Source organism: Excalfactoria chinensis, chromosome 4 (assembly GCF_039878825.1).
Source record: "Excalfactoria chinensis isolate bCotChi1 chromosome 4, bCotChi1.hap2, whole genome shotgun sequence".
Taxonomy (NCBI): Eukaryota; Metazoa; Chordata; class Aves; order Galliformes; family Phasianidae; genus Excalfactoria; species Excalfactoria chinensis.
In genome coordinates this window covers 70,682,465-70,707,712 of record NC_092828.1, presented here as the reverse complement: position 1 = coordinate 70,707,712, position 25,248 = coordinate 70,682,465, and the positions used below count along the sequence as shown (strand labels likewise).

The 25,248-nt window shown below is 36.0% G+C and overlaps 1 protein-coding gene across 3 annotated transcripts in view; it reads left to right on the top strand.

The window, feature by feature from the left end:
- Positions 1-25,248, top strand: part of THOC2 (THO complex subunit 2) — a 50,016-nt gene extending 24,768 nt beyond the window's left edge. For 2 of the 3 annotated variants that reach the window (XM_072336379.1, XM_072336377.1), the window contains 26 exons: positions 222-352; positions 443-544; positions 2,680-2,764; positions 3,411-3,504; positions 3,947-4,027; positions 4,242-4,338; positions 5,951-6,068; positions 6,849-7,028; positions 7,652-7,816; positions 8,481-8,756; positions 9,536-9,677; positions 10,337-10,494; positions 11,731-11,859; positions 12,379-12,510; positions 12,593-12,777; positions 13,518-13,702; positions 13,984-14,086; positions 14,421-14,857; positions 15,341-15,399; positions 16,911-16,946; positions 20,291-20,428; positions 20,736-20,805; positions 20,881-21,038; positions 21,667-21,740; positions 21,846-21,893; positions 24,833-25,248. In XM_072336379.1, coding sequence (XP_072192480.1) covers positions 222-352; positions 443-544; positions 2,680-2,764; positions 3,411-3,504; positions 3,947-4,027; positions 4,242-4,338; positions 5,951-6,068; positions 6,849-7,028; positions 7,652-7,816; positions 8,481-8,756; positions 9,536-9,677; positions 10,337-10,494; positions 11,731-11,859; positions 12,379-12,510; positions 12,593-12,777; positions 13,518-13,702; positions 13,984-14,086; positions 14,421-14,857; positions 15,341-15,399; positions 16,911-16,946; positions 20,291-20,428; positions 20,736-20,805; positions 20,881-21,038; positions 21,667-21,740; positions 21,846-21,873 — 3,363 coding nt within the window. In that variant the 3' untranslated portion in view covers positions 21,874-21,893; positions 24,833-25,248. The remainder of the gene's footprint in view (positions 1-221; positions 353-442; positions 545-2,679; positions 2,765-3,410; positions 3,505-3,946; positions 4,028-4,241; positions 4,339-5,950; positions 6,069-6,848; positions 7,029-7,651; positions 7,817-8,480; positions 8,757-9,535; positions 9,678-10,336; positions 10,495-11,730; positions 11,860-12,378; positions 12,511-12,592; positions 12,778-13,517; positions 13,703-13,983; positions 14,087-14,420; positions 14,858-15,340; positions 15,400-16,910; positions 16,947-20,290; positions 20,429-20,735; positions 20,806-20,880; positions 21,039-21,666; positions 21,741-21,845; positions 21,894-24,832) is intronic. The other variant, XM_072336378.1, reaches the window with a different exon arrangement.

Here is a 25,248-nt window from a genome sequence, read left to right as displayed (position 1 = left end):
ATATAAGTAAATATCGACAATGCATATGGTTCATGAGCTAGCTAATAAAAGATTTGATGAGACATTTAGGTTCTTTTAGTATTGTTTGGCTTGTTTTTTCTTGTTTAGGGAGTCATAATCTTCTGGCCAACTTATATTTTGTTATTTTACTAAGATGTGCAATTCATTGTGCTTTTTCTTTTTATATCTGGTAGTTACCCCGAGTTTTGTCTTTATCACAGGAGGTACTTTTTAGCTGCGTGTTGAGTATTACCGATCAAGTTCTGCTTCCTTCTCTTTCTTTGATGGACTGCAATGCGTGCATGTCTGAAGAATTATGGGGAATGTTCAAAACATTTCCATACCAGTACCGGTGAGTAGGATAGTTTGTTTCTGTTCTTTGGAAGTGGTCTACCTTAAACTGACAGTATAAAAAGTAATTTTCCTTTGGTCATCTTTGAAGGTACCGTCTATATGGACAGTGGAAGAATGAAACATACAATAGTCATCCACTCCTAGTAAAAGTTAAAGCTCAAACCATAGACCGAGCCAAGTATATCATGAAGTAAGTAGTCCGATTCCATAAATTGTCAGCTGTAATACTGTGTTGCATTTCACCAACTGGAAAAAGAAAACAACAATACTTGACAAATATATTCCTTTCCTAATGACTCAGTTTCATTGATAATCCTTGCTTGAGAAATATTTGATGTATGGTGATTTAAAAACTGTCAAATTAATAATAATGCAGAGTACTTGGCTGCAAATAAGAATGCTTCATTTGGAAAATGACCCACACTAAGTGGCTTAAAAACTTTTCTGTGGATGTGCTGCTGTTGATGAATTGCTTTGTTTATGGGAGTGCTACAGATGGTATGGATGCTCTTTAGTCCCAACAGAGTGAAAAGTCCTGTCATTTTCTGCCGGAACAGGAAGTTGAATTGAGTGGTTTATTCTCATCTTCAAGCAGGTGTAGCTCAATTTGAGATTTATCTTAAAATATGGCATCTGTGTGATAGTGTTGTCAGGGATTTGGATTCTCCTTGCTGTGCAGTTTGGTCCGAAAGCAAATACTATGTTTTATTTTTATTTTTTTAATGCAATTAATTGGGCTATTCCTGTCTTGCCCATATAGAAAGGTTCTAAGAGACTTTGGGCTGCAGTTGTGTAATCTAGGAAGGATTATGATCCCCTCTTCTGGCTTGGAGCATAGCTGGAGTAGATGATAAAAGTTTGTGTCCCTTCTGCTACAGTAGGTTTCTATTGTGCAGATGAGTCACAATGCTGACAGTTGTTAATGATATGAGAAGCCTGTAAATCAAAGGTATAGTTGTTTGTGATTGTACTGGCCATTTCACTGTGTTTTTGGCCAATTTGTTTAAAGGTGTTATCTAATTTAAATCCTGCTCTACTTCCAGGTAGAGAATTGAGACTGGCAACTGTTATTTGGAATTCTGAATTACAATTTAAAAGAGAACGGTGTTGTTTGATTTATTCTATAAATCCTCTTTATGTACTGAAGTCCAGATTCATTTCCAGTGATCGTCTTCATACTGGAGGTGCTCATGGGAACTGGAAATGCAATATGGTCTCCTTCCAAGGGTTCTACCAAGACTGTTTGACAATTGGCAAAATTTCTTCTCAAATACTTTGATACAATTAAGTTGTACTTTCATGATGCCTATGATGCCTTGAGCTTAAATATTTAAGAAACATGCTATTGGATTTTAAGTACAATGAATTAGTCACTGTTAACTAAGTTTCACAGTATGAAGGACAGTAAGAACGGATGTTGTTTAAAAAGGAGCCTTGGTGATGCAACTTGAAGATAATGGTGCTTTTTTAATGTGCCAATAGGTGTAACAGTGGAATGCCTTCCCTTGCTCCCAATGTTCCCTATTTAGCTTTCATTTTTGCCTGGATGATGGGTGGTGGTGGTGATGGGTTTTCTTGAGGTTTTTTTTTTTTACTTTGTGGACACTTTATTAAACTTTTGATTTTGGTCTAAGCAATTTAAATGACAAAATTAGTTATTCTGGAGTATACTGGAAGAAACAGTTGCAGCATGATTCTATGGAAGATTCTTCTTCCATAAAAATGTTTAACAGATTACTAGTGGTTGTGGTGGTGTTGTATTGTTGTGATTGCTGAAGCAGACTTTGTGATATACATCCTTGTGTTATGAAATGGAGACAAGTTGAAATAAGACTGAGGTGTCACCATTCTGCTTTAACGTTCTGCTTTAGTATTAACATATACAATTGTGATTCAACCTCAGGTTTAATGTTAAGTTTCTGTCTTCATTGGGGAATGCTGTGAAAGTGTAACACAACAAAATTAGCATTGGGTGGCTCTTTTTGCCCACATCTAAGCAGTGCAACGAGTGCAAGTGCCTGAGCTGTGGCTGAATTACATTTTCATGAGTTGCCAACAACGTCACAGGCTGTTTCAGTATGTCATATAGGTTCTGTGACAGCTTCCAAATGCAGAGTGCTCAGACTTGAAACTCAGATACAGTCCATAGTAATATGGGGTTAGTGGGTTGTTTTTTTACCTTCTGCATGTCATAGGATTTTAGGCTTCAGATTCCTAGAGGAACAATATTTCTATACTTGGGCTTCTTAAGCATGTTCTTTAGTGAGGATTTAATTCTACTATTCTTTTAACTTGACTTTTGTAATAAAACATTCCCTTTTACAGGCGTCTAACTAAGGAAAATGTGAAGCCATCTGGAAGACAGATTGGGAAACTCAGCCATGCCAATCCTACCATTTTATTTGATTATGTACGTAGTTACATGTAATTAAATACCATCATATCCTAACTATAGATACTTCAGTATGGAAAGGGACCTCTATGGTATAATGAGTGCAGTTCAGTGAGTGTTTAGTTTGAGACTGGTGAGATGGCAGTGAGGTGTGAAGATGCCCTGATAGGGCTATGGGGGAATGATCTACCTGTTAGTGTTCAGATGTTACTTTAAGAAATTAGTACTTAAGCAGATGTGTGCTCATGAGTGTATAAATTGTTTAGGAGAGGGAACACTGTGGAACTTGATACAATTCACTTGTATTCTTTTCTGAACTAGTAGTAATTTTAGGGAAGTAGCAACAGAGAATTAATGGTAAGGTTTAGAATTCTTGGGAGGTCTTAAGGACAATGAAGTATTTTGGTGATGTTTTAGTTATTCTAAAGTTGTAATTGTCTGATTTTAAGGAAAATACAAGTGTAAAATTGTATTTTACTAAGATACTAAGTATATCAGTCATGTTACTTGTACTTTGGATGTGGCTTAGATCTAAAACTTATTTTCAAGAAGTGTTTTGTGTAGGTTTTAAAGACAAATACAGTTTAACAGCCTAGGTTTGTTGCATGAAATATGAGAGATACTGTTCTTTTTTCAGCTTAACGTGTCTTTTTGTTACTTTCAGATTCTATCACAAATACAAAAATACGATAACTTAATAACCCCAGTTGTTGATTCACTGAAATACCTCACTTCACTAAATTATGACGTCTTGGCATGTATCCTTTTATGTAAATAATACATCTGGTGCTGATATAGTTATAGCTGCATTAAATCTCTTCTGTCAGTAAATACTATTTTTGCTGCTGCTGCTATTTGCTGGAAATTTTAGTGAGTTTCCAATAATTCTTTACACATCCTGAATTCCAGAGCACTGTTTGCTCTTTCTACTTTGACACTGTAAAAATTACTTTTTTTTCTCTCTTTTGTTTTACTGTTTTCACTCTGCAGAGTAAACCTGTATATTGTAGATTAAATAATTAGCTGATTTCTTTGTTACTTGTTAAAAACAGAACTGTATGTTACTGGATCCTTCATATTGCGCTTGCTTTACTTGCTTATCATACTGATACATTACACATTGTGGAACTGGTAACAAAAGTTCTGTATAGCTTCTGCTTTGACAAACAGAAAAACATGTTCTCTCTAACTCCACTAAAGACTGTATCATTGAAGCTCTGGCAAACCCCGAGAAGGAGAGAATGAAGCATGACGACACTACTATCTCAAGCTGGCTGCAGAGTTAGTATTTTTATTTCATTACATTAATGTTTTAAAAAAAAAATGCTCAGTCCTCCACTTGGATACACTGGCTAATTTTTCAAATGGAGATCTGACAAGTTTAATAAATTAGAAAACATTTTTTATCTTTATATTACAGAAATACACATGCTGCTAAGTTTTTATTTGTATTAATGCCTTGAGGTTCAGTCACAACTGTTTTTCCTTACTCTAGGTCTGGCTAGCTTTTGTGGTGCTGTTTTCAGAAAATACCCAATTGAACTTGCTGGTCTGCTTCAATACGTAGCCAACCAATTGAAAGCTGGGAAAAGGTAAGTCTTGCACAACTGATATTCGTAAACTACCATTTTCTTTCTTTTTCTGGCTGCTGCTTTAGCTGGAATGGGAGGACTTGACTAGTAGATACTCCAGTAATCTTCCACTCATTTCACCAGAAAGCTTAAGAAATTTAAATAAAAGAAAGAATAAGATATTTGCTGGGCTTTTCTTTGTAATTGTTTAGCTGTGGCATATTATTGTTTTAAAGACTCTTTTTTTTTATCTGCAAGGTATTTAATACAGTTTTCTTACCTAACCAGGCAAAAGGAAAAAAAAAAAATAAAAGCCCTACCAGTGTGTAATACTGTCATAGAAAAAAATTACCTTCTTTTAAAAAAAGAAAATAAACTACCAATAACTGCAATTTTAAAAAAGGATTAAATTGTTCAAAATTGTAGGTTTTTTCTCATGTCTTTCTACAGGAATCTCTTAGTGTTTTTGTGGTTTTTTTTATTGTTTTAAATACTTTGTCTTCTTTAATGACCTTTGAACTGCTTTTTCTTGCGTGTCAGTGTTGACCATTCACAAGAAATTTTTTAAACAAAGTCTGTGGTTTGAATCTTCCTTATGTTCTTTTGTTCATCCACCCTCATCAGTTAGTATTACTGCTTCCTTACTTAATTAACTTTAATGGATTATTTCTTATTGCCTAGGTGAGTATTGATTTACATTCTGTTATGAACCCCTATGTGGTTGCAGCAGGAGGTAACGCAGCATGCTACTTTAGGGTATTTATGTTGAGAACTCCTAGGTTTTTTTCCCCTTCCCTGCAATGTAGACGTTCAGTCTCATGTGCTCCCCTATCCCCAATTTGTTTTGTATTCTGATGGTGGTACAAAGACATAGAGCTACAGAGAAGGGTAAGTAGTATTTCTTGTCTTTCCCATGAATTACATGTTATGACTAAGTATTTTGAGGAAATAGTTTTTATATTAAAATCAATATTTGGGATGGTAGAAATAATATTCTTGCCATTGTGACTGGAACAATCCAGTGTTTGAAGTATATGCTGGCATTGCACAGTTCCTAAGCAGAATATGTACTTACAGCTGGAAAACAAACAAAAATATATAAATAGTATAAAATATTTAAATTCAGAACTTTTTGTGACCTACTTAGAAAAAGATGTTGACCCGAATTTCAGATACTAGAATAAAATTGCCTTCTAGAGTGTTTATGATACAACTTGTGTACTTGTGATGAGGAAGAGTTATCACCCTTAGAGAATTCAGAGCATGAAGTAAAGCTTAGTTGCTGGAGGGCATTATTATTGGAGTGCGTTGTATATTTCTGTGTTCTAAGTGAAAAATGTCTGCTGCGTTCCAAATCAACTCTCAAGACTAATTTTGCCAGTCCATTTCTAAGACAGTACAGTTGTAGAAGTTGGTAACAGAAAAAATGTTCAGAGATTTCCTTGTTCGTTGTGGATGTGATATAGATCTGGTAGGAAGCATGTAAAACAACATGGCATCCTGTTATTATTTGTCCCCATGTTAAAATGATTTTAACATCTAATACCTTGTTACTGTCTACTGTGTATCGAATGTCATAGCTTATGTTTCTTAAACAGTTTTTCTTGTTTTTACTCCACTGTTTTCTGTGCAGCTTTGATTTGCTTATTTTAAAAGAGGTAGTACAAAAAATGGCAGGGATAGAAATTACAGAAGAAATGACAATGGAACAATTGGAAGCCATGACTGGTGGAGAACAACTAAAAGCTGAGGTGTGTTGATGCTAAGTTTAATTAATAGTAGCTGTTGCTTATTAATGGTGTTTCTAAATACTCTGATTCATGACCTCTGGCAGTGTAGCTGAGAGAGGTGTTGCTACTTTTATCACAGAACTTTCTACTCCATTGAATTTACAAGCCTTGCAGACAGGCAGCCAAGACAAAGTATACTTGAGCTTTAGTTGCTGTGCTTCACAGCATCCCATATTAATGAAAGCAGCCTTCATTATTTGGAATTCCATGACAGGTTGCAAATTGCAGCAGCTGGTGCGCTTGTATGTTGTGCAGTCCTGCTGTTTTAGAACTGATTGGAGTGTGGTCACTCCCTGTTGAGTGAAGTAACGTTGTAAGCCGTCTTAATGGTGAAAGCTGTTGCAGCCTTGTCTTCAAAGACTTAAATGAGTCTGGCCTAGGTAATTCCCTGGGCAGATGAATAGCTACACTCTGAACTAAAACTAGAAGTTTCTTTATTGAATGGGAAAGAGACTATGAGCAGATCACAGATCAAACTTAGATCTAAAGATGTGATGTCAGATGCTCATGATGAGAAGTCACTTTTCATTTTCTGGGTAGAAGACTAGTAGCATGCAAGATGAATTTGTTTTTTACTCTAATGTACGTACTAACAGCGTAGGATCCACTGAGATTTTCATAAACTAGAAACTATAGTGATGTTAATTTGTCAGAATTTCTGCAGTCAGAAGTATGTATGGTTTACATTTTTTTTAATGCACTGTTTCCAAATTTAAGCAACTATTTTTCTGTACTGTGCAGGGTGGATACTTTGGCCAAATTAGGAATACAAAGAAGTCTTCTCAAAGATTGAAGGATGCGTTATTGGACCACGATCTTGCCCTTCCGCTATGTCTGCTTATGGCTCAACAGAGAAATGGTGTGATCTTTCAAGAAGGAGGGGAAAAGCATCTGAAGCTAGTGGGAAAACTGTATGATCAAGTAAGTTAAAAACACATAAGAATTAATCCCCTTCTTTGGTAATCTGTAATGTGTCAGTATCCTATATGAGCACAACATAAACTTTGTTTTAATCTGCAGTGATCGCACTTTTATGTTGACAACTTACATTCATGTATTATAATATATGCTTAGTACTTCTGAGTAAAAGATAAAAATGTCCTTTGTCATCAGAAATAAGAGCTTAAGTTTTTAGGTTGGCTATTGTGTTTTTCTGCTGTTACTTTTTTGGATGAACTTTTTTGTTAGTGGAATTCAGGCTTAAAACTTTCTTCTGTTGCCTTAGGCAGTAGGAAGTAGTTTAATTCCAGTAGAACAGAGTGTTCTTACAGTTCTGCTGGCTTTCATAAGGCTTTTCCTTGGATGCAGTTGAGTCAGCATTGATGAGGGGTAGAAGTTTGTGGCATGGAATTTTTTTTGTCTTCCAAGTAGAATTTCTTGCCATTGTGTTAATGCTTCTGTTTTAAAAACAAACAGTCACAACTACTCCCCCCCAAACAAACAAACCAACAAGGATCTTTCAAGCCAACAAAATGGTGCTTTTTGCTGTTTTTTTGTTTTTCTGAGCAAAAAAACCTGTTCTCTAACTTTTGTCTTTCACACAGTGCCATGACACCCTGGTACAGTTCGGTGGGTTTTTAGCATCCAATCTGAGCACAGAGGATTACATTAAGCGAGTGCCTTCAATTGATGTTCTTTGTAATGAGTTTCACACGCCTCATGATGCTGCATTTTTCCTTTCAAGACCCATGTATGCGCACCAAATTTCAGTAAGTAGAACTCATTTCATTTTTGCCTCCTGTTAAGAGATGCCCTTTAACATGTTATAATTGTGTTGGGATCCTGCAAAGATTGTCTACTGAATAAGAGTTCTAGATGCTTTTTTGAGCAGTTGAGATAACAGAATCTCTTCCAAACCACAGCTACTGGTTCGTTATCTTCATAGAGAAAATATAGGCCATGTGTCAGCTTTTGCACAGGTGATAGCAGTTGTAGCTAATGATTTCAACTCTTCTGATAATTCAAGTGATCAAGAGTTCTCCCACCCGGATTTCCCCAAATGTGTAGTTTTTTGTGGCTATTTTAGATGGTTTTTGCTGTGGAGGAAAATGCTGCAGCTGTCAAAAGGTGAGGTAGAAAAGGAAGCGTCAAGATAAATTTGTCCCTGCAACTAGAAAAAAGTATTGAAAACAGTTTTTCAGCATCGTATGATACCTTGCTGTAAGAAGTAGTGAGCTGAAAGATAGCATCAGTGAGGATGATAAATATCCAGCATGGATACATACTAAAAGTATACATGTAAAGTGTACATAAATAAAATTTATTTTGTAAAGATGATTTAACATAGAAAAGTTTCTGAGTAGTTGAATTAAATTTGGTTCACGTATGGAGATAACAAACTTTTGTTTTGTTTTTTCATTTCTTTTTCTACAGTCCAAGTATGATGAACTTAAAAAAGCTGAAAAGGGAAATAAACAGCAACACAAAGTTCACAAATACATTACAGCATGTGAACTGGTGATGGCTCCTGTTCATGAAGCTGTGATCTCTCTGCACCCTCCCAAGGTTTGGGATGACATCAGTCCTCAGTTTTATGCCACATTCTGGTCCCTGACAATGTATGACCTTGCTGTCCCACATAGCAGCTATGACAGAGAAGTCAATAAACTTAAAGTCCAGATGAAAGCCATAGATGACAATCAGGAAATGGTATGTTTGATTATTTATTTATTTATTTATTTTTGCTACAGTTTCACTTTTCATGAAATCCTACATTATAAATAAGTTTTCCTTTATGCTAAGGAAAGGAGTTATCTTCACACACTGATATCACTGATAGCATTACTGGTTGCCTCTAAGCCGAGATGAAACCTTTCCTGCAACTGAGAGTTATGCGTGCATAATTTGCATTTTAAATATTACTCTCTTGGGTAGAGTAGCCTCCATGGTGGTAGGTAGGCATTTATTTTGGTAGAAATCTATGAAAAATGAACTGCTGGCTTGTAATGCGTGACAGGATGCCAAAGTATTACTCTGAGTTAGTCATTTACTTGGAGTTTCATCTCTTTTATGTACTCATATTTTCGGGTTCAGCTAACCAAAGTTAAACCTGTGTTAACTGAATAAATTGGTCTGTTGAGAGAGGTTTGTGTCAGCTGATTCATCCATTCTGATTTCTCACAGTTACATGCTTTAGACTTCCTTATAATTCCAACTTCAAAACTACCAGTAGCTCCACTAAATAAAAATTACTGGAAAATACTGTCTTTCAGATAAGTCTTGTGACATCTGTATCTGTACTTCAGCTGTGCAGTTAACATCATTAGTTATCTATTGTTAATGAATCGGCTCACTACTAGAGCTGAATGTTATTTGGTGAAATAGCTTTTTGCCTATTTCTCAGCGTTACCAGACACTTAATTGCTCTCTAGCAAGTGTAACTAGTATTAGCGTAAGTGTATTAAATGAATTGCGTTGGCATTTTACAGCCTCCGAATAAAAAGAAAAAAGAAAAAGAACGTTGCACTGCTCTTCAGGACAAGCTCCTTGAAGAGGAGAAGAAACAGTTAGAGCACGTTCAAAGGGTTTTACAGAGACTGAAATTAGAGAAGGATAACTGGCTTCTGGCAAGTAAGTGTGTGTATGTTGTCATTGCTGTCCCCAGAACTAAAAGTTCATCTTGGACTAGTGTGCTGAATATTGATTTTTAAAATCTGATTTCTTGATATGTTAAGTTCTGCCAGGAAGTAACTTCTAATTTGAATGCAGCGTGTCTTTGCAAATGCCGAGTAGTTCCTTTTAGGGAGATGTTTTATTTGCTTCTTGCAACGGCAAGGCCTTTTTAATATTGTACTGACTTAGAAAATAAGAGCAGGACAGATTTGATGCGAGGTGATAATTACAAGAAGGTTTGCACATCAGTTGCTCTGTTGCAGGTCATAGAAATGTGAACAGCCAGTGAGTGATTAGAGTTAACTTTGAGCACAGTGATGAGGAGCAGTATGCAGAATCTGAGTAATTGAAGGAGTTTATGGTAGTTTTTCTGAGCTTTTTTCCATTGTAGCAAAAGACTTTTTGCTGTAAGAAATAAAGGTCTGCTATAATATTTCTACCCTTTTGCCTGTTCCTCAAAGATTAAAAAGCTTATTTTGATTTTGAGCGGTGTCAAAGATATGTCAGGAATACAAAATGGAATATATGATATGAAATACTGAATTTTTTGGGAGTAGTAGTTCAGTTGCTTACCCACTAATGTACTAAATTTTTTCTTCTATTTCTTGCTTTTGAAGAGTCTACCAAAAATGAGACTATCACAAAGTTTTTGCAGTTATGTATATTTCCTCGCTGCATTTTTTCGGCAATAGATGCGGTTTATTGTGCTCACTTTGTAGAACTGGTTCATCAGCAGAAAACACCCAACTTCTCCACACTTCTCTGTTATGACAGAGTAAGTATTGAGAGTTCTGTATGTGTGTACGTATTGTTATAAGCATGTAAAATTAGTATGCTCTTTCCCTTCCAAAAGCAATCTCAACAAAGTCATTACTTTAATTTTAAAATCTACTGTGGCAGTGAGAAGGTCTTGTTTATTCTTGCTGTTCCACAAATGAAGTTCTCTCTCTCCTGGACCTTCTGAGGATTATTTTCAAGAGGTTTTTTTCCTTCAGATTTATTTTAAGGCAGCTAAACTTCTAAGGGAAAGTGGTCAGCAGTCATACAAACTACATTCACATTTCAAAGCCTCGCAGTGATCCGCATTTCTATGATTTTTTTTTCTAACTCTCCAACTTCAGCCGTGTCTACTGTGCTGCCGTACACAGCCTCCTTTAAGCTTGCCCTAACAAGCACAGTTCTTGGGACATTCTGACTCTGGTGACAGAGATGGGATTAATTTTTCTTACTGCTGAGATGTAGAAATGTGGTGCCACAGGAGTTACTGATAGCTGCAGTAACCTGATTTTTCTGGATCAAACAGCTCCAGCAGAACTGGCTGACTGTACCATTCTGCGATATCAGAACCTTTCTGATGTTTTCTGCTCTAAGAAGCCGGATTATTTAGTTAATTATTAACAATCATCTGTATAGTTGCAACAGATTGTGCTATAACACTCGATTAAGAGGATTTGCGTGGGGCTTCATTATGAAAACTATAGTGAAGATTTTTGTTTTTTGTTTAAACATTTGACTAAAAGTTGTCAGGTTTCCTTTGAGACTTTTGAAGTCGGGTTCTGCTCTGATTTCATTGGTCCAAAAGAGCGGTTTTACTCAAAGATACAGTTTGTGTTCTGTGTGTTTACTTCTGCCTACTCAAATCAATTTATTAATTTAGAGCCAAAATGGTTATATTCCAATGGAGATGCACCTCGCCTGTGGAAGGCTGTGTCGGGGGCAGATGTGTGCAGCAAATGGACTCTTGGCTCAGAGCGAAGATCTAGTAATTGGATAACAAAGTCCTGAGAACAAACAGGATATTTGCTTAGAAGCTTTAGCAGACAAGACCTCCTTTTTTTTTTTCTGTTTCTCTGTGTAAATCTAATCTGGTTTCTAAACATTTCTGTAATCTAATCTCTGAATTTAAAAATCATACCAACAGTAGTTTAGGTGAGAACAATTTGAAACTGTTGGTGATCCTTGTTTGTAATTCATTGGAGTTAAAGTAACTTTTTACTGTTGCCATTCACAGGTTTTCTCTGATATTATATATACAGTAGCAAGTTGTACTGAAAATGAAGCTAGTAGATATGGCAGGTTTTTATGCTGTATGCTGGAGACCGTGACTAGATGGCACAGTGACAGAGTCATATATGAGAAGGTATGTGAAGCTATTAAAACTTGTTTGTTCATGAAGAGTTATATAATAACCTCTTGTATAACACAGCCCAGTAAAACTGGATTCACTGAAATCATTAACTTGATTTAAAATGTTGTGGTTTGATTTTTTCCAACGGCCTCATGTTAGTACAGTGATTCTGTAATCAGTGTATTTTTAACAGAGTTAATTTTGCATAGCGCCAAAAGTAAAAGAAATGAATTTTGATTTTTCTCACAGTTTTTCTTGAAGATATAGGTAGCATATGGAGACTCCTTGCAAAAACTAGTTAAATTGCAAATAATCCTTTTCCTCAGCCACAAGAAAGACTTCAACATAAATAAGCTTTTTTAGTAAAATGGATATGCAAGTCTTACAGAATCTGTTTTAGTCTGTATACCAGGAAGTGCTTTGATTATATTAACTATTACAACATTCTTGTTTGTTTTTTTTTAATGTATCCTGGAAAAGATTAGTATTTTAAATTGTAAATTTTTATTTTTTACTCTTGTGCACACGTAGGAATGTGGCAACTATCCAGGCTTCCTAACTATATTACGAGCAACTGGATTTGATGGTGGAAATAAAGCTGATCAATTGGATTATGAGAATTTTAGACACGTGGTACACAAATGGCACTATAAGTTAACTAAGGTAATTAAAGATGCTGAAAAATGTAATTCTTTTTTTTGAATCTTTAATGAAAATAATTGATTAGATTTAATTTGTGTTCTAGGCTTCTGTACACTGCCTTGAAACTGGTGAATATACACATATCAGAAACATCCTGATTGTGCTGACCAAAATCCTTCCGTGGTATCCAAAAGTGTTGAACCTGGGCCAAGCCTTGGAAAGAAGAGTACATAAGATATGTCAGGAAGAGAAAGAGAAGAGACCTGATCTTTATGCATTGGCTATGGGGTAACAACACCTTACTTTAAGAAAGTGGTTAAAAGTGGATCATGAAAGGCTTCTAAAGACTTGGAACTCTTACAGTCCTAACATATTTGATTTTTACCTTATCACAGAAGATTTCACTATCCTGCATCTCAGGGCTGGCATTGTGAATGAAAACTTTCATGTCGTGCTGGATGAATACTAATTTCCTTTTCAAGACTCTAGTAAAATGCATTTAATAGTAAAGATTTTCACTCACAAGAGCATAGCTGCTTTGTAGAGAGATAGTATAACAGCAGATAGATACAAGGGAGAGTAAAATGGAGAAAGCCAAGGGCTTTTGTTGCAAGATTGCATAATTTGGAAGATTGTAGAGTTCTAAAGTGCTTGATTAAGTTTTTCATATGTCTAAGTGCAGAATCATCTATGGATACATGAGAGTGGTAGTTAAGGTTGTGCTAATAGTGGGCTATTTTTTTGTGTGTTTGGCAGGAGTGTGTGTGTGTGATGGTGGTAACAGCAAAGAGGGCTTTGAGGTAGGGCTGCTTCCGTTGTGTGAGGTTTTATTTTTGTTTGTTCTTTTAATTTTTTTTACTTTTTTTTTTTTTTACTTTGAGTTTAATGATAAAGGGGGAAGAAACTGCATATCAGTTGGGAAAAACTGTGAAAAATAACAGACGGAACTGTTAGATTAAGTCCTCATTTAAAATTCAACCCATATTTTGCTTTGTTTGTGCATATTTAACAATCTGTGCGACTTGCAGCTATTCTGGGCAGTTGAAAAGTAGGAAGCCTTTTATGATACCTGAAAATGAATTCCACCACAAAGACCCACCTGCCAGGAATGCTGTAGCTGCAACAGTACAAAATGGGCCAGGTGGTGCTGGGATGCCTACATCTCTCACAATAAATACAGCGAAACTGGAGGAAAGCACTGCTGAAGAGACTGGTAAATAAACTTGATTCTTAGTTGAATGATATTTACAAGCTACTGTCTCGAAACTTGGCTTGTTAAACTGAAAAGAAAAAAAAAATCTATGTGTGAGCTTAATGTCAATATGCATTATATGTTCTTTGTGTTGTTGGTGGTTGATTTTTGCAGGTGTGTAGTCTGTGTCTAATTACCTCTTTTAACTACCAGTTAAATGTAGTTTTGCATGAGTGTGCTGAGATACTTGTTCTTATTATTGAGATGTTATTGAAATAAAGTTGTTTTCTTTCTTTAAACAGATAAACTAAAGGAGAAGTCTCAGGGTACTGTGAAAGTCATTAATAAAACTGTCAATGCTACACCAAAGGTGACAACAAGCAATGGAAACAGTGCTTCTAATAGGTGAGAAATCTACTCCTTCCTTGATATGCTCTATTGTCTTCCTTGAAACGGACCTATCTTTTCAGTCCTTTCATGTGCTGTTTAACTTCTTCCCATTTCTTCAGATTTTTGCCAATATAAATAGCTGTACTAAGCTGAAACATGTATTAAATGCATTCTGTTCTAGTTAAGTAATGAAAAACAAGTTCGTACTCTTGTTGATGTTCTGATGAAGCGACAGCAAAATAATCTGGCAGTGACTGATTGAAGAAATTCTATCAAATTGGGAGTAAGACTTGCCTATAACACAAGCTAGTTTTTTGTCTGCTAATTGACCTTTTTGTTTTTGATGCAGCAAAATTATTAAAGAGAAAGATGATAAAGAAAAAAGCGGGAAGGAAAAAGATAAAGAAAAGAAAGAAAAGATTCCAGCTACCACTCCAGAGGCGAAGGCACTTGGGAAGGATGGGAAAGATAAACCAAAGGAAGAACGGGCAAACAAAGATGATAAACCAAGAGAGATTAAGGAGAAAACACCGAAATCTGACAAAGAGAAGGAGAAGGCCAAGAAAGAAGAAAAAGCTTCAAAGGAAGAAAAATCGAAGACAATTGTTACAACCATTGAGTCAAAGTCAGTTGCAGAAAAGGAGAGAGAAAAGGAGCCATCCAGAGAAAAAGATGTAGCAAAGGATATGAAATCCAAGGAAAATACTAAAGGAGGAGAAAAGATTCCAGTAGCTGGGTCCTTGAAGTCTCCTGTTCCCCGATCAGAAACATCAGAATCTGAGAGGGGTAAGTCTGTTCTGAAAAATAAAGGAAGTTACACAGACAGTAAGAACATGTTAGAAAATCACTGAATGCCAATACGTGCAATGCTCCAGCCCTGTTGAAGAGAAGAAGGGCTAGCTGTTATGTAATGATGACTTTTTAGTGCCTGAAGTAGGTATTCAGGATATCTCCAAAATGAGAAGTGTGTGAATGTATAGATTGTGTCTTCAGTGATTGTTCATTTTTGTAAAGCCTGTCAATTGATAACTTTTGTATGTGGATTAGTAACACATTAAGATTTATTCTAAATGATTATTTATTAGAATATATTATATAGCCATGGCTTAGAGGTTTTGCATGCTTCTAAAGCATGCTGTTCTCTTGAAAAACAAAATTTGACTTAGTGGTAAAACTTAATTTTAACTCAGATTATTTTGGTATTTCAGAAAGACAGATCTGCTCCTAAAGCTGTTTGAATAATGCTCTTGTTCTTTTTCCTTTTTTCAGAACAAAAACGCCGCAAAGTTGATATCCATTCTTCTCCATCACATTCCTCAACAGTAAAGGTTAGTATAGCCTGAGGAAGGCAGCGCCCATGTTAGGCTCACAAGTTTGGGATGCCAATGTCCGACTTCCTTCAAGTTTTGTGCCAAGTATACACTGGAACCACTGGAGGTTTTATATTGCATTAGAAAATGCATTCCTTTTCTTTATTGGCGGACTGTCTTTTTTTCTATTAAAATATTTTTTATTAACCAAAGTAAAGCTTCAAGGACCTAGCACAAATTTCCTAAATTGTTTGGAAATTGCAAGAGAATTTTTACCCAGAAGTGCCTCACTGTTTTAAACAGTCAGTTTTTTTGGAGTGCAATGGTAGCTACAAGCAAATGAGTCTTTGCAGCAGAGTGGAGCATATTTTTCTGCACTTCCATTGAAGAATCTATAACACTGAAGATTCCTGGATGATGCGGGATGTACGATACCTCTGAATTCATCAGGCTTCTTGATGAGCGTCATACCGATATGTGCCTTCTAAGGAGAGGAGTCTTGAAAGGAGTTCCATTTTAAAGTCTCCTTGGTGATCAGTTCTCCTGTAGTTGTGTATAATCAGTGAGCATGCAGCTTCTGTCGTACCTTCCCTTCGAGGTTTGTTTATTTCCAATGGGTTCCCACCATGTTGAGCCCTGCGGTACGATAAAACCAGATGTGGCAACCAAGCCTACTACCCAGCAAAGAGAAACCCCAAGCATTCAAGCGCAGCACAATACCTTGGGCGTAGCCTACTTTGAAGACTCAGGGTAGCCATTCCTTGCTCTATATTTATTTTATTTCTAAACCACCTATGTTCGTGGCATCTTTGAATTTGCAGTACGTTGAACATTTAAAACTGTAAGTCACTAATACTTCATCAAGAGCACTGTGATGGATTATGTGAGCTTGTAAGCTTCATCGTCTTAGCAACTTTAGAACAAGCTTTTCTTTTTTTCTTTCTTTTTTTCTTCCCAGAAGAGTGTATCTTTTTCTATGTAAGATTTGCTTAAAAGATTTAGATTAACTTTGAAGAACTGTAGTTGCTTTTATTAATTTTAAGGAAGCAGGTGGCAGGGAAAACTACTCAAAATAGAATTTAAAAGATTTTCTTGCCTGTTTTTGTAAATGACGGCATAAAGTTCTAGAGTGAATTCTGCCACGTTTAACTGAAAGTGGAGAAGATACGGGTTTAAAAGCATTTTAAGCCTATTTCAACTGTGATTCAGCAGTATTTAGAATTAAGGCTATTTTTCTTGGTGGGAGAATTGTTTTTCAGTGTTCTGTGAAGATTTGGGTATAAACGCATTTTGTAGTTAATACAACAACTGAGCAGAGAAATAGGCATGACTTTTTTTTCTTCCTTTTTTTTTTAAAAAAAAAACAACCACTAGTTTCTAGATTTGATTCTGTGTGAAGTATTAACCTAAGATTTATTCCAGAAGGAGTAGCTGCTTTTTGTTTCAAGGGTGCGGCCATGCTTCCCAAAGTTCCTCTGGTTTCTGAAAACTATTCCAGCTTACGTGTCATCTCCATTCATTTTCTACAGGACAACCTCAACGAACTCAAGGACTCTTCAACAAAGGTTTGAATCTTTTAGAAACCACCAAAATTTACTTGAGTTTTGTTTCAGAGAAAATGTAACCTTGGTCTTGTGGCAAACTACCTCAGGAAATTCCAATTCCACTCCTGTAAATCCTAGCATTGTATCAGAGGAATGCAGAGCTTTGCTACAGGAGAGAGAGGGAGAGTTGTTATGTGAAATCAACATTAAGAGAAGTCTCTAAATTTAACGTTCACCCAATATTTTAAAGAGATTTTATTTCAGTGGTTTCTCCTTCAGTGGTAACTGTTTTAGCCTGTAGAAGGCTGATGGAATGAAAAAGAAACATAACTGTCATTAGTGTCTTTGGCTTTGCTTATTTCCAGGAAATAAAACAAAGTTATGCATCTGAATAGTCAAGACTGAGAAAAGTAAAAGCTGACTTTGGGTAATCTGATTTCATAAAACCAATTTTTTACTGATCCTCGTGGAAACATGCGTGTTTAGTTAAAAACAAAAAGCAAATCCATAAGTCATTTATCTGGCCTAAGAGATAATAGACTAGTTAGATTAATTGGTATTTAAAAAAAAAAAAAAGAAGAAATACTGAAGGATAGTTATTTTAAAACAAAAACATATTTAATACTCATCTTTTGCCGTTGCTACAGTTGTATCACGTCATAGGCAATTTTCTAAATAATCATTTCTTTCCTTCCTGCAAACATACTGCAGATGCAGTGTCTTACAAGAGGGTGTGCTAAAAGATACGTTTGAGAGTGTAGTGATATTTCAGAATAATAATTTTTTGGGGCAAATTCAGCAGCTATTGTGTTGCCTTTTTTTAATACATACAGTCACAGATACTGCGAATGAATATTGAGAAAGCTTTTTGCAGTTTCTTTTGGACGTGTTTAAAGAGTATTTAATTGTATCTGACTAATAGTCAGAAATGAATCAAGCCTTCTGAAGTTGCTATTAAGGGTTTGGGTCATGCAGTCAGTAATAGTATATAAATAGTACAGATGTTTGTCGCTTCGAAATTGTTGAACACTTGGACTTTCTGGATAACTTGTAGGTTTATGTAAGATTACATATATTTAAAATGCACAGAGAATTTATTGCTTTCTAGCCTGTGTTATACACTGCACTGATGTTTTACTTGTAGCTCTCTCTTATGAAACAAAGTGTTCAGAACTCTTGGCCTGTTTCAGTTCAAAATAGCCCTGACTGCTTAATGGATGCTTGTGAACTTCTTTGAGTTGGGGTCTGTCCTTTATCAGCTGTAACTGCTTGCGTGGGGGTGGCGCACAGGAGGCATCCTTTGAGGAAATGATTGTGTGTATGGAATGTCAGGATGTTTTGTACATTTACTTTGTTTAAAATTAGGGAAGTATAATATTTGTCTTGAACTTAGATTAGAATTCTTGGCTTTTTCTTGTAAACGATATAACAAAAGTTAAGTTTCTCTCTTAACTTTGTGTATATGTTTGAGGGGAAGGATGTGTTATTTAGAAGCCTGTAAGATTTCTGAGTTCAGCTTCTGCTCAGAGTTAGGGAGTCAGGTGCTGTTGTGTGCTGACAAAGTTCCTTTATTCCTGACCTCACTGGGATTTTTTCTTTTGGAGGAGGCTGGGGAGAAGATGAGGGCATGGGGCACACCGTTGGAATGATGTTTTACATTGTGGGTTATAAAGTACAGGCTGCCAGACTTGTGTTAAGTTTGTGTTATTCTTTGGCCTTTCTCCAAGTTGTGTAGCATACGGCAGTGCCCCAGGTTTGGTGTGGATTCAGCTAGCAGCATTTCTAGAAGTGAGTTGGTAAAATCTGACAAGCCAGATCTAGGCTTTTCTTGTAAGGAGAGGAAGAGGGAATAAAACTAGCCATAACTCTCCATTGGAATGGTAGAAGAGCAGTGGGAATCTGTCGTGAACAACCATCTGAATGCAAGAAGCAGAATGAGAGGAAAGCAGAACGAAATGTGGAATGTATCTGTGGGTGGTAACTATTAATGGAGCTGCAAAGAATGTATTTGCTGCAAGCCATTGTTAAAAGGTGACAACAAACCAGGGAATAAGGATAATGTTAACTGTAGAATAAACGCAGGAAAACCACAAAAGGAAAGAGGGGAGAAAGCAGAGAGAAAGAGCTACTGAGGTCACTGGCGTGGGGAATGATGTAATAGCATTATGGCACGTGCTGAAAGAAAAAGGGACCTAACAATGTGCCTCTTACCAAATTTGAGCTGGCTTATTTTAGGTTAAATGTTTGCTAGAATTGTAGAGAGACAGAATTAATTGTTTCAAATAGGTTTATTCTTTTTGTTGGTTTGGCTGTTTCTATTAGTTTCCAGATTGTTCTGAACAAATCTTATGCTTATCTGTTTAGTGTACTGATAAAGCAAAATGGCTGCCTAGGAAGAAATACAGAGAACATTTTAATTAAAACATTCTTCAGATAAAATTGATAGAATACTTTAGCATCAATTTTAGCTGACTTAATTCTGTGTGTTGCTGTAACTTAAGTATATGAAATACCACAAAAAGACATTTTTCAGTTTGAAATGTCTTCTTAATTGGTCCTTTATGAAAAGGATTTTATAGTCTGATCTTTTTAAGAGTTACAGTACATAATTATTGTAAAAATATGAATGTACTATCATAACAAGTCTACTACCGTATGTATGCACGTTATAGCCTTTTATTTTTGCCAAGTGTTACGCTTGATGCAACTATGATTTCTTCTTCTTGCTGTCCCCCTCTCTCCCTGCTTAGTTCATGTTACAAACATTCAGCTTTGTTTTACAGAACTTAATAAAACTGGTTAGGAGAAGGAGTGCAATAACAACGTAGAGCATGTTACAAAGCAAACACGCAGAATTGCATATTGAGCGACTTTTATCATTTGAGATGCCAGGTCTAAGGTGGAATTCTGTATTGCTTCAGCAGAAACACACGTTATTCAGAGATGGCCTAAGTACTTTATGGGTTGAGATTATTTAAAAAAAAAAATGAGGAGTTAGATACTTTCCCAATTCATTTATTCCATGCAGAATTTGCAAGTGCTAAGTCCAAGAATCTGCATATCCTGTATCAGTAGCACTGCTGATTAGTTTTGATGTATCGGACAATACTGGTAAACAAATGTGTCTAATTAATATAAGCCTTTCAGTTAGGTGAGAGGGATCCTGAATTTTTCAGTGCTGAGAAAACAGTGTTATGGGTTAAATGATAGATGACCAATTCAAAAGCGCTTGACTTTTTTGTCAATATAAGTAGTATTGATAAATCTTGCTTTTTGAGCTAGATCTGTTTTGATAGTGTAAGACTTCTTATTTAGACATCTAGGAATATATATTAATATTTGGTGATATTGCCTTAATTTAACAGCACTACATTAACCACACTACTCCAACACTGTCCAAGAGTAAAGAGAGAGAAGTGGACAAGAAAGACTTGGACAAGTCAAGGGAAAGATCCAGAGAGAGAGAGAAGAAAGAGGAAAAGGACAGGAAAGATCGAAAAAGGGTTGGTGAAACTTTTATAAACTAGTAGTATAGAAAGTTGATAAATACGTGGAAAGCTTTTTATTTGAAGTTTCAGTAATAATATTTGGTGGTACAGCCTATCTAAATAGAAATGATCCTTATCAGGGTTGGTTTTGCTTCTCTTACTTTTTGCCTTCAAAACTGATCTTAAGAAACTTTACACAAGCTGTAATAACCCTGTTACATTTTAAGTATTCAAAACAAGTTATTCATAACTTGTAAGCAGGCACCTACTTTAGCAGTGTGTGTTAATTGGCTAATATTTGCATAATTGTGTTTGGTGCCAGGATCATTCCAACAGTGACCGAGAGGTGCCACAGGATTCAACTAAACGACGCAAAGAGGAAAATGGGACAAGTACGTATTTGGTTTTGTGTGTATGGATGTTAATGTTTTACTTGCTGTGAATTAAAACTCTGTATTTCTTTTTAGCAGGTTCTTCCAAACATAGTAAAAGCGAAAGTCCTTCTGATTCTCCTCGTTCAAATGAAAAAGAGAGGGAGAAGAGCAAATCAAAATCTTCAGGAAAAGAAAAAGGTGATTCAATCAAAGCAGAAAAGATGGAGAAGAGCTCCTCTGGTAGCAAAAAGGTAAAGTAAACTGTAATCAATTATTTTCCTTTTGGTTTGTTTGCCTGTGTTACGTTTTGTTGTTGCTAACCTTTTCCTCATTTTAATACTTGTTTATGGCCTGAAAATATAAGCCTTGAATTTGTAGGGAGATGCTTTTGGAATTTCTTTCAGCTCTAAGTATTTCAGCGGTCACTCCTGATAGGATAAATTAGAGGAATAGTTCTTTTGGCAGTAGTCAGGAAAATTCAGAACTTAGCTAGAGTATTCAAAACTTCAAGTATATTTGCAGTCTGCAGCTATGTAAAAGCAGGGCATATTTAAATAGGAATGCTTTTATTTGTGTTTTCAAGTACATATGTCACAAGTATTCTGTACTGCTAGGTAAGTATGTTGCAACTACTTTCTGATTATAATTCTTTACTATCACGGAGCTTTAGCTATAGTTTAGCTATAGTTCTTTACTATCACTATCACTTTATCACGGAGCTGTTTGAGATTTTTGTAACTTTGACTGTCTTAAAAGCTGATTACTGATATTCAGATAACTATTAGGCATGGAGAATATAATACTTCTAGTCTGACTGTACAGCATATGCTGTAATGAACTTGTGTAACTTCTGTTGTTTTTGGTTTGTTTTTTTTCCAGGAATCAAGACATGACAAAGAAAAAGAAAAGAAAGAAAAACGAGACAGCACTGGAGGGAAAGAAGAAAAGAAACAATATCCTTTTACATGTCAACATTTAAGAAAAAATACAAAGAAGAAGTGGCTTCTTTTTGTTACATATTTTAAAACAAATATTTTTTTCCTTAATGCTGAATCTACTCATAAATCTTCAGAAAAGCACAGATAATGAAGAATGTTCCAGTCAAGGTAAAAATAAATAAATAATTTGCCTTCTTTGAATTGATAGCTACTGTGGCTTCTCTTGACTGCTGAAGGATACGTGTGCACACACACCAGCCTGAGTGGTGAAGGGGTGAAACTACACAATTTTAACTAGGGAAATTGCTTTCTCTGATATTAGCTGGGGAACTGGAATAGATGCTTAAACTTATTTGGCTAAAGAAGAGGGGAGGGTGGTGTGGTTAGGGAGTCGGCTGTTTGGCACTTTCTTCAAGAACAAAACTGAACACAAATCACTGTGGTACTGATAAGTTGCCAGTCTTAATAACCTACTTTGTCAGTTAAGAATACCCTTGCTTAATGCATTGGAAACTTTTGATTCTTTCTTTCAGTTTATCTGTACAGAGTATTGGCTAGATCAAATTGCTGTATAGCATAGTAAGGCAGTTCTTCATCTCTGCTTGAATGTTCATCTCCATGAATGTACTATTTACTGAATGAAAAGAAACTTCAGACAAGTGAGTAACTAGCTTAGACAAAAAAGAGTGATGTGAAGCCGATGGTGTTCTGACCTTTCCATACTTTTGCAAATATACATAGACTTAAATTTAGCTGTAGGGATATGAGAGTATTTTTTGCATCTAACAGTTTGGAGAATCTCATCTTTCATCATTTCATGGTTGTTTCAGAAGCAGAGTGCCTCACTCCATTGAAAATTAGTTCACCTGACCTACTAAACTTGAGCCACACATCATTAGCAGCATTTCTGTGTAGGCCAGTAGGCTGTTTATAGAAAGTGTGTATATATATTGGGTAAATATGAGAATAACTAATTGGTATTCAACAAATATTAAAGAATACGATTTCTCTTGTTTCCAAAATCATCCAAGTGCTTTATAATTTATTCACTATTAAACTGATGAGTTGTTTAATTTCTCCTGGTGTTTACTTTAAGAGCCCACAGAACCTACAAACAAAATTAAGTATTTTTTCTTCAGCTGCATGTTTAAGCAGTTTGAGCTGTTTGCTTTCTCAGAATAATTTTCTTCTGACTGTAGAAAAGCGCATGTTAAACTTTTTAAACAAGCTGATGTGATTCAAGAGGGAGATAAGAGAACATTTTTAGATGGACAGGTTCTTTCTCTCAGATTTTGACTGATGAGGCTGAGAATCTGTTCCATTTCTTAGCCAAGAAACCTCTTACAAACACTTCTCATAAGAAGTAATTTAAAAACAAGGACAGAAATCTGTGAGAGTGGTCAAATACTCAAACAGGCTGCCCAGAGAGCTATGGTGTTGCCAGCCTTGGTATTCTAAACCTGACTTGGCATGGCACAGCCCAGTGCAACTTGTTTTAGTTAACGTGTCTTCTTTGAGCAAGGGTGTTAGACTAGTCAATGTTTGAGAATATTTATGTCTAAAGTGATCATGCCAAAATGTACATGGGGATATTATTACTGTTTGTGGACTCTCAAATTAACACAGCTTCTTGGAGTGGCTGCGTTTGCTTTAGGCATCAAAGACAGACTGTGATATCCCAAAGTTCTTCTGTTTGCATATGACTGGTTAAAATAACAGAGGCCAAACTGGAAAGGTGCAAATGCTTTGCTCTTTGGGAATTCCTTTTCAGGAGGTCTAGGGGTTGTGGCTGGTGTAACATAGTGGAGGAGTGTTCTCATGAGGTACCTTGCAGGAGACTGCACTTGTGCTCTTCTTGGGTATTAAAAACAAAGCCACAGATAAAACCTATCACTGTGAGCAAAACCCTGATGCAAAACAATAAAAGCAGACTTCTGTTAACAAATGCATTTTGCTTTGCAAACAGAAATATAGTGGCTCAGGAAGTCTGCATTCTCATCTTCAGTAATCTTCAGTTAATAGAGGAAGAAACTTCCTGAAATCTTCTGATCACCCAGAAGTATCTTCTGAAGATACTCTCTACAGCTGGGTTGTTGGAAATGGGGGGATGGCCTATTTGGGAAAAGGATCTCCAGAGTTTCATTTGGTGCCATTATTCTGCTGCTGAAGCTGCATGCAAATGTGTTAGAGGGGTTCTGGGTAACGAAAATCTTGCAGTGATCTCTTTCACTCTGTGGAGGGTGTTGGTGTAGGCGAAGAGTAATAAGAGTTCAGGTTATCACTACTTACTTATTTTTATTTTCTCTTTTGAAATAATGGGATATGCTTTTGTGAACAGCTCCCAAATTGAAAAAATAAATGAGCAGCCTCCAGAAGGAATTTCATGGGATCTTTTTGGAACTCCTTCACAGCTTTTATTGTCTAATCTAATTTTTTTTTTCCTTTCGAAGAGTTTTTTCAGAAAGACTTTAGGCAGATGAAGCCCATTACTGAAGACAGTAATGAGCAGAAATGAGAATTTTTCCCTTGTCCAGTGATTCAGTGTCAGGGAAGAACTGCAGTTAGTTACAAAGCACAAGGGTGTTTTGATGACCACGCTGTGACATAAGAAACAAGTGCGTCGGTACATGCTGAAACATCCAGTAAGCAGTGGGCTTAACTGGAGCATCTGTTGCAAAATAATAATGCCCCATAATCTGCGTAGAGAAGTACAGAAAAATACTCCTTGTTATTTGTGGGCTCTAATGCTCGGTTCCAGTTTGAATCTTTTATAACATTCTTCCTAATGAACAACTTCTGATTGATGCTTTTATTTTTGTCTAATGTAGAGAGTCGAACAATTGCAAGGAGAGGGGCATACTTACGCAACAGATATTACCTTGACAAGTGACTGCTTGTTTCTTATTTCTATCTTTAAATGAGTATTTCACTACTAACGAAATGCTTACGTTAACATAGCTCTTGCTATGGGAATAAACCAGAGTTAGGGAACAGATGAGGCCTAAGGGTTCACGTTCACATTCTTTGAATCGTGAATGAAGTACTCAACTGTGAGATGGGTATTCATTTGAGCAGCATCTAATTTCAATTGTGTGCCTTCATTGCAGGTGAGATTGAAATAAGAAGATATCCAGCTGTGACCAGAAATGTATTTTCCAGAGTATAGATTGCACAGAAATTTGTGAATGAAGAGGACCCATCTGCATCTCCTTAAATTATTCAGTTCTCTGCTTTATTTCCCCGCGCTGAAGATTTAATTGTTGAGTTGTACATTACTGTATTTTAACTTGTTGCTTAGTTTCTTACACATTTATTTTCAGTACCTGGCTGAAAGTGTTACCTATTCCATATTTTAGCACAATGTGCTGCAAACAAACAGTTGCCATAGTGCAAAGGAGGTTTCATGTGTACAGAGTTCCACCTTAGGTTGTCTAAAATACTGCCTGAGTTTAGTCATTCTTTCAGTATGAGATGCGTTCTTTTAGATGTTTGAAAACCACAAATAAACAGTTATTGAACCTTT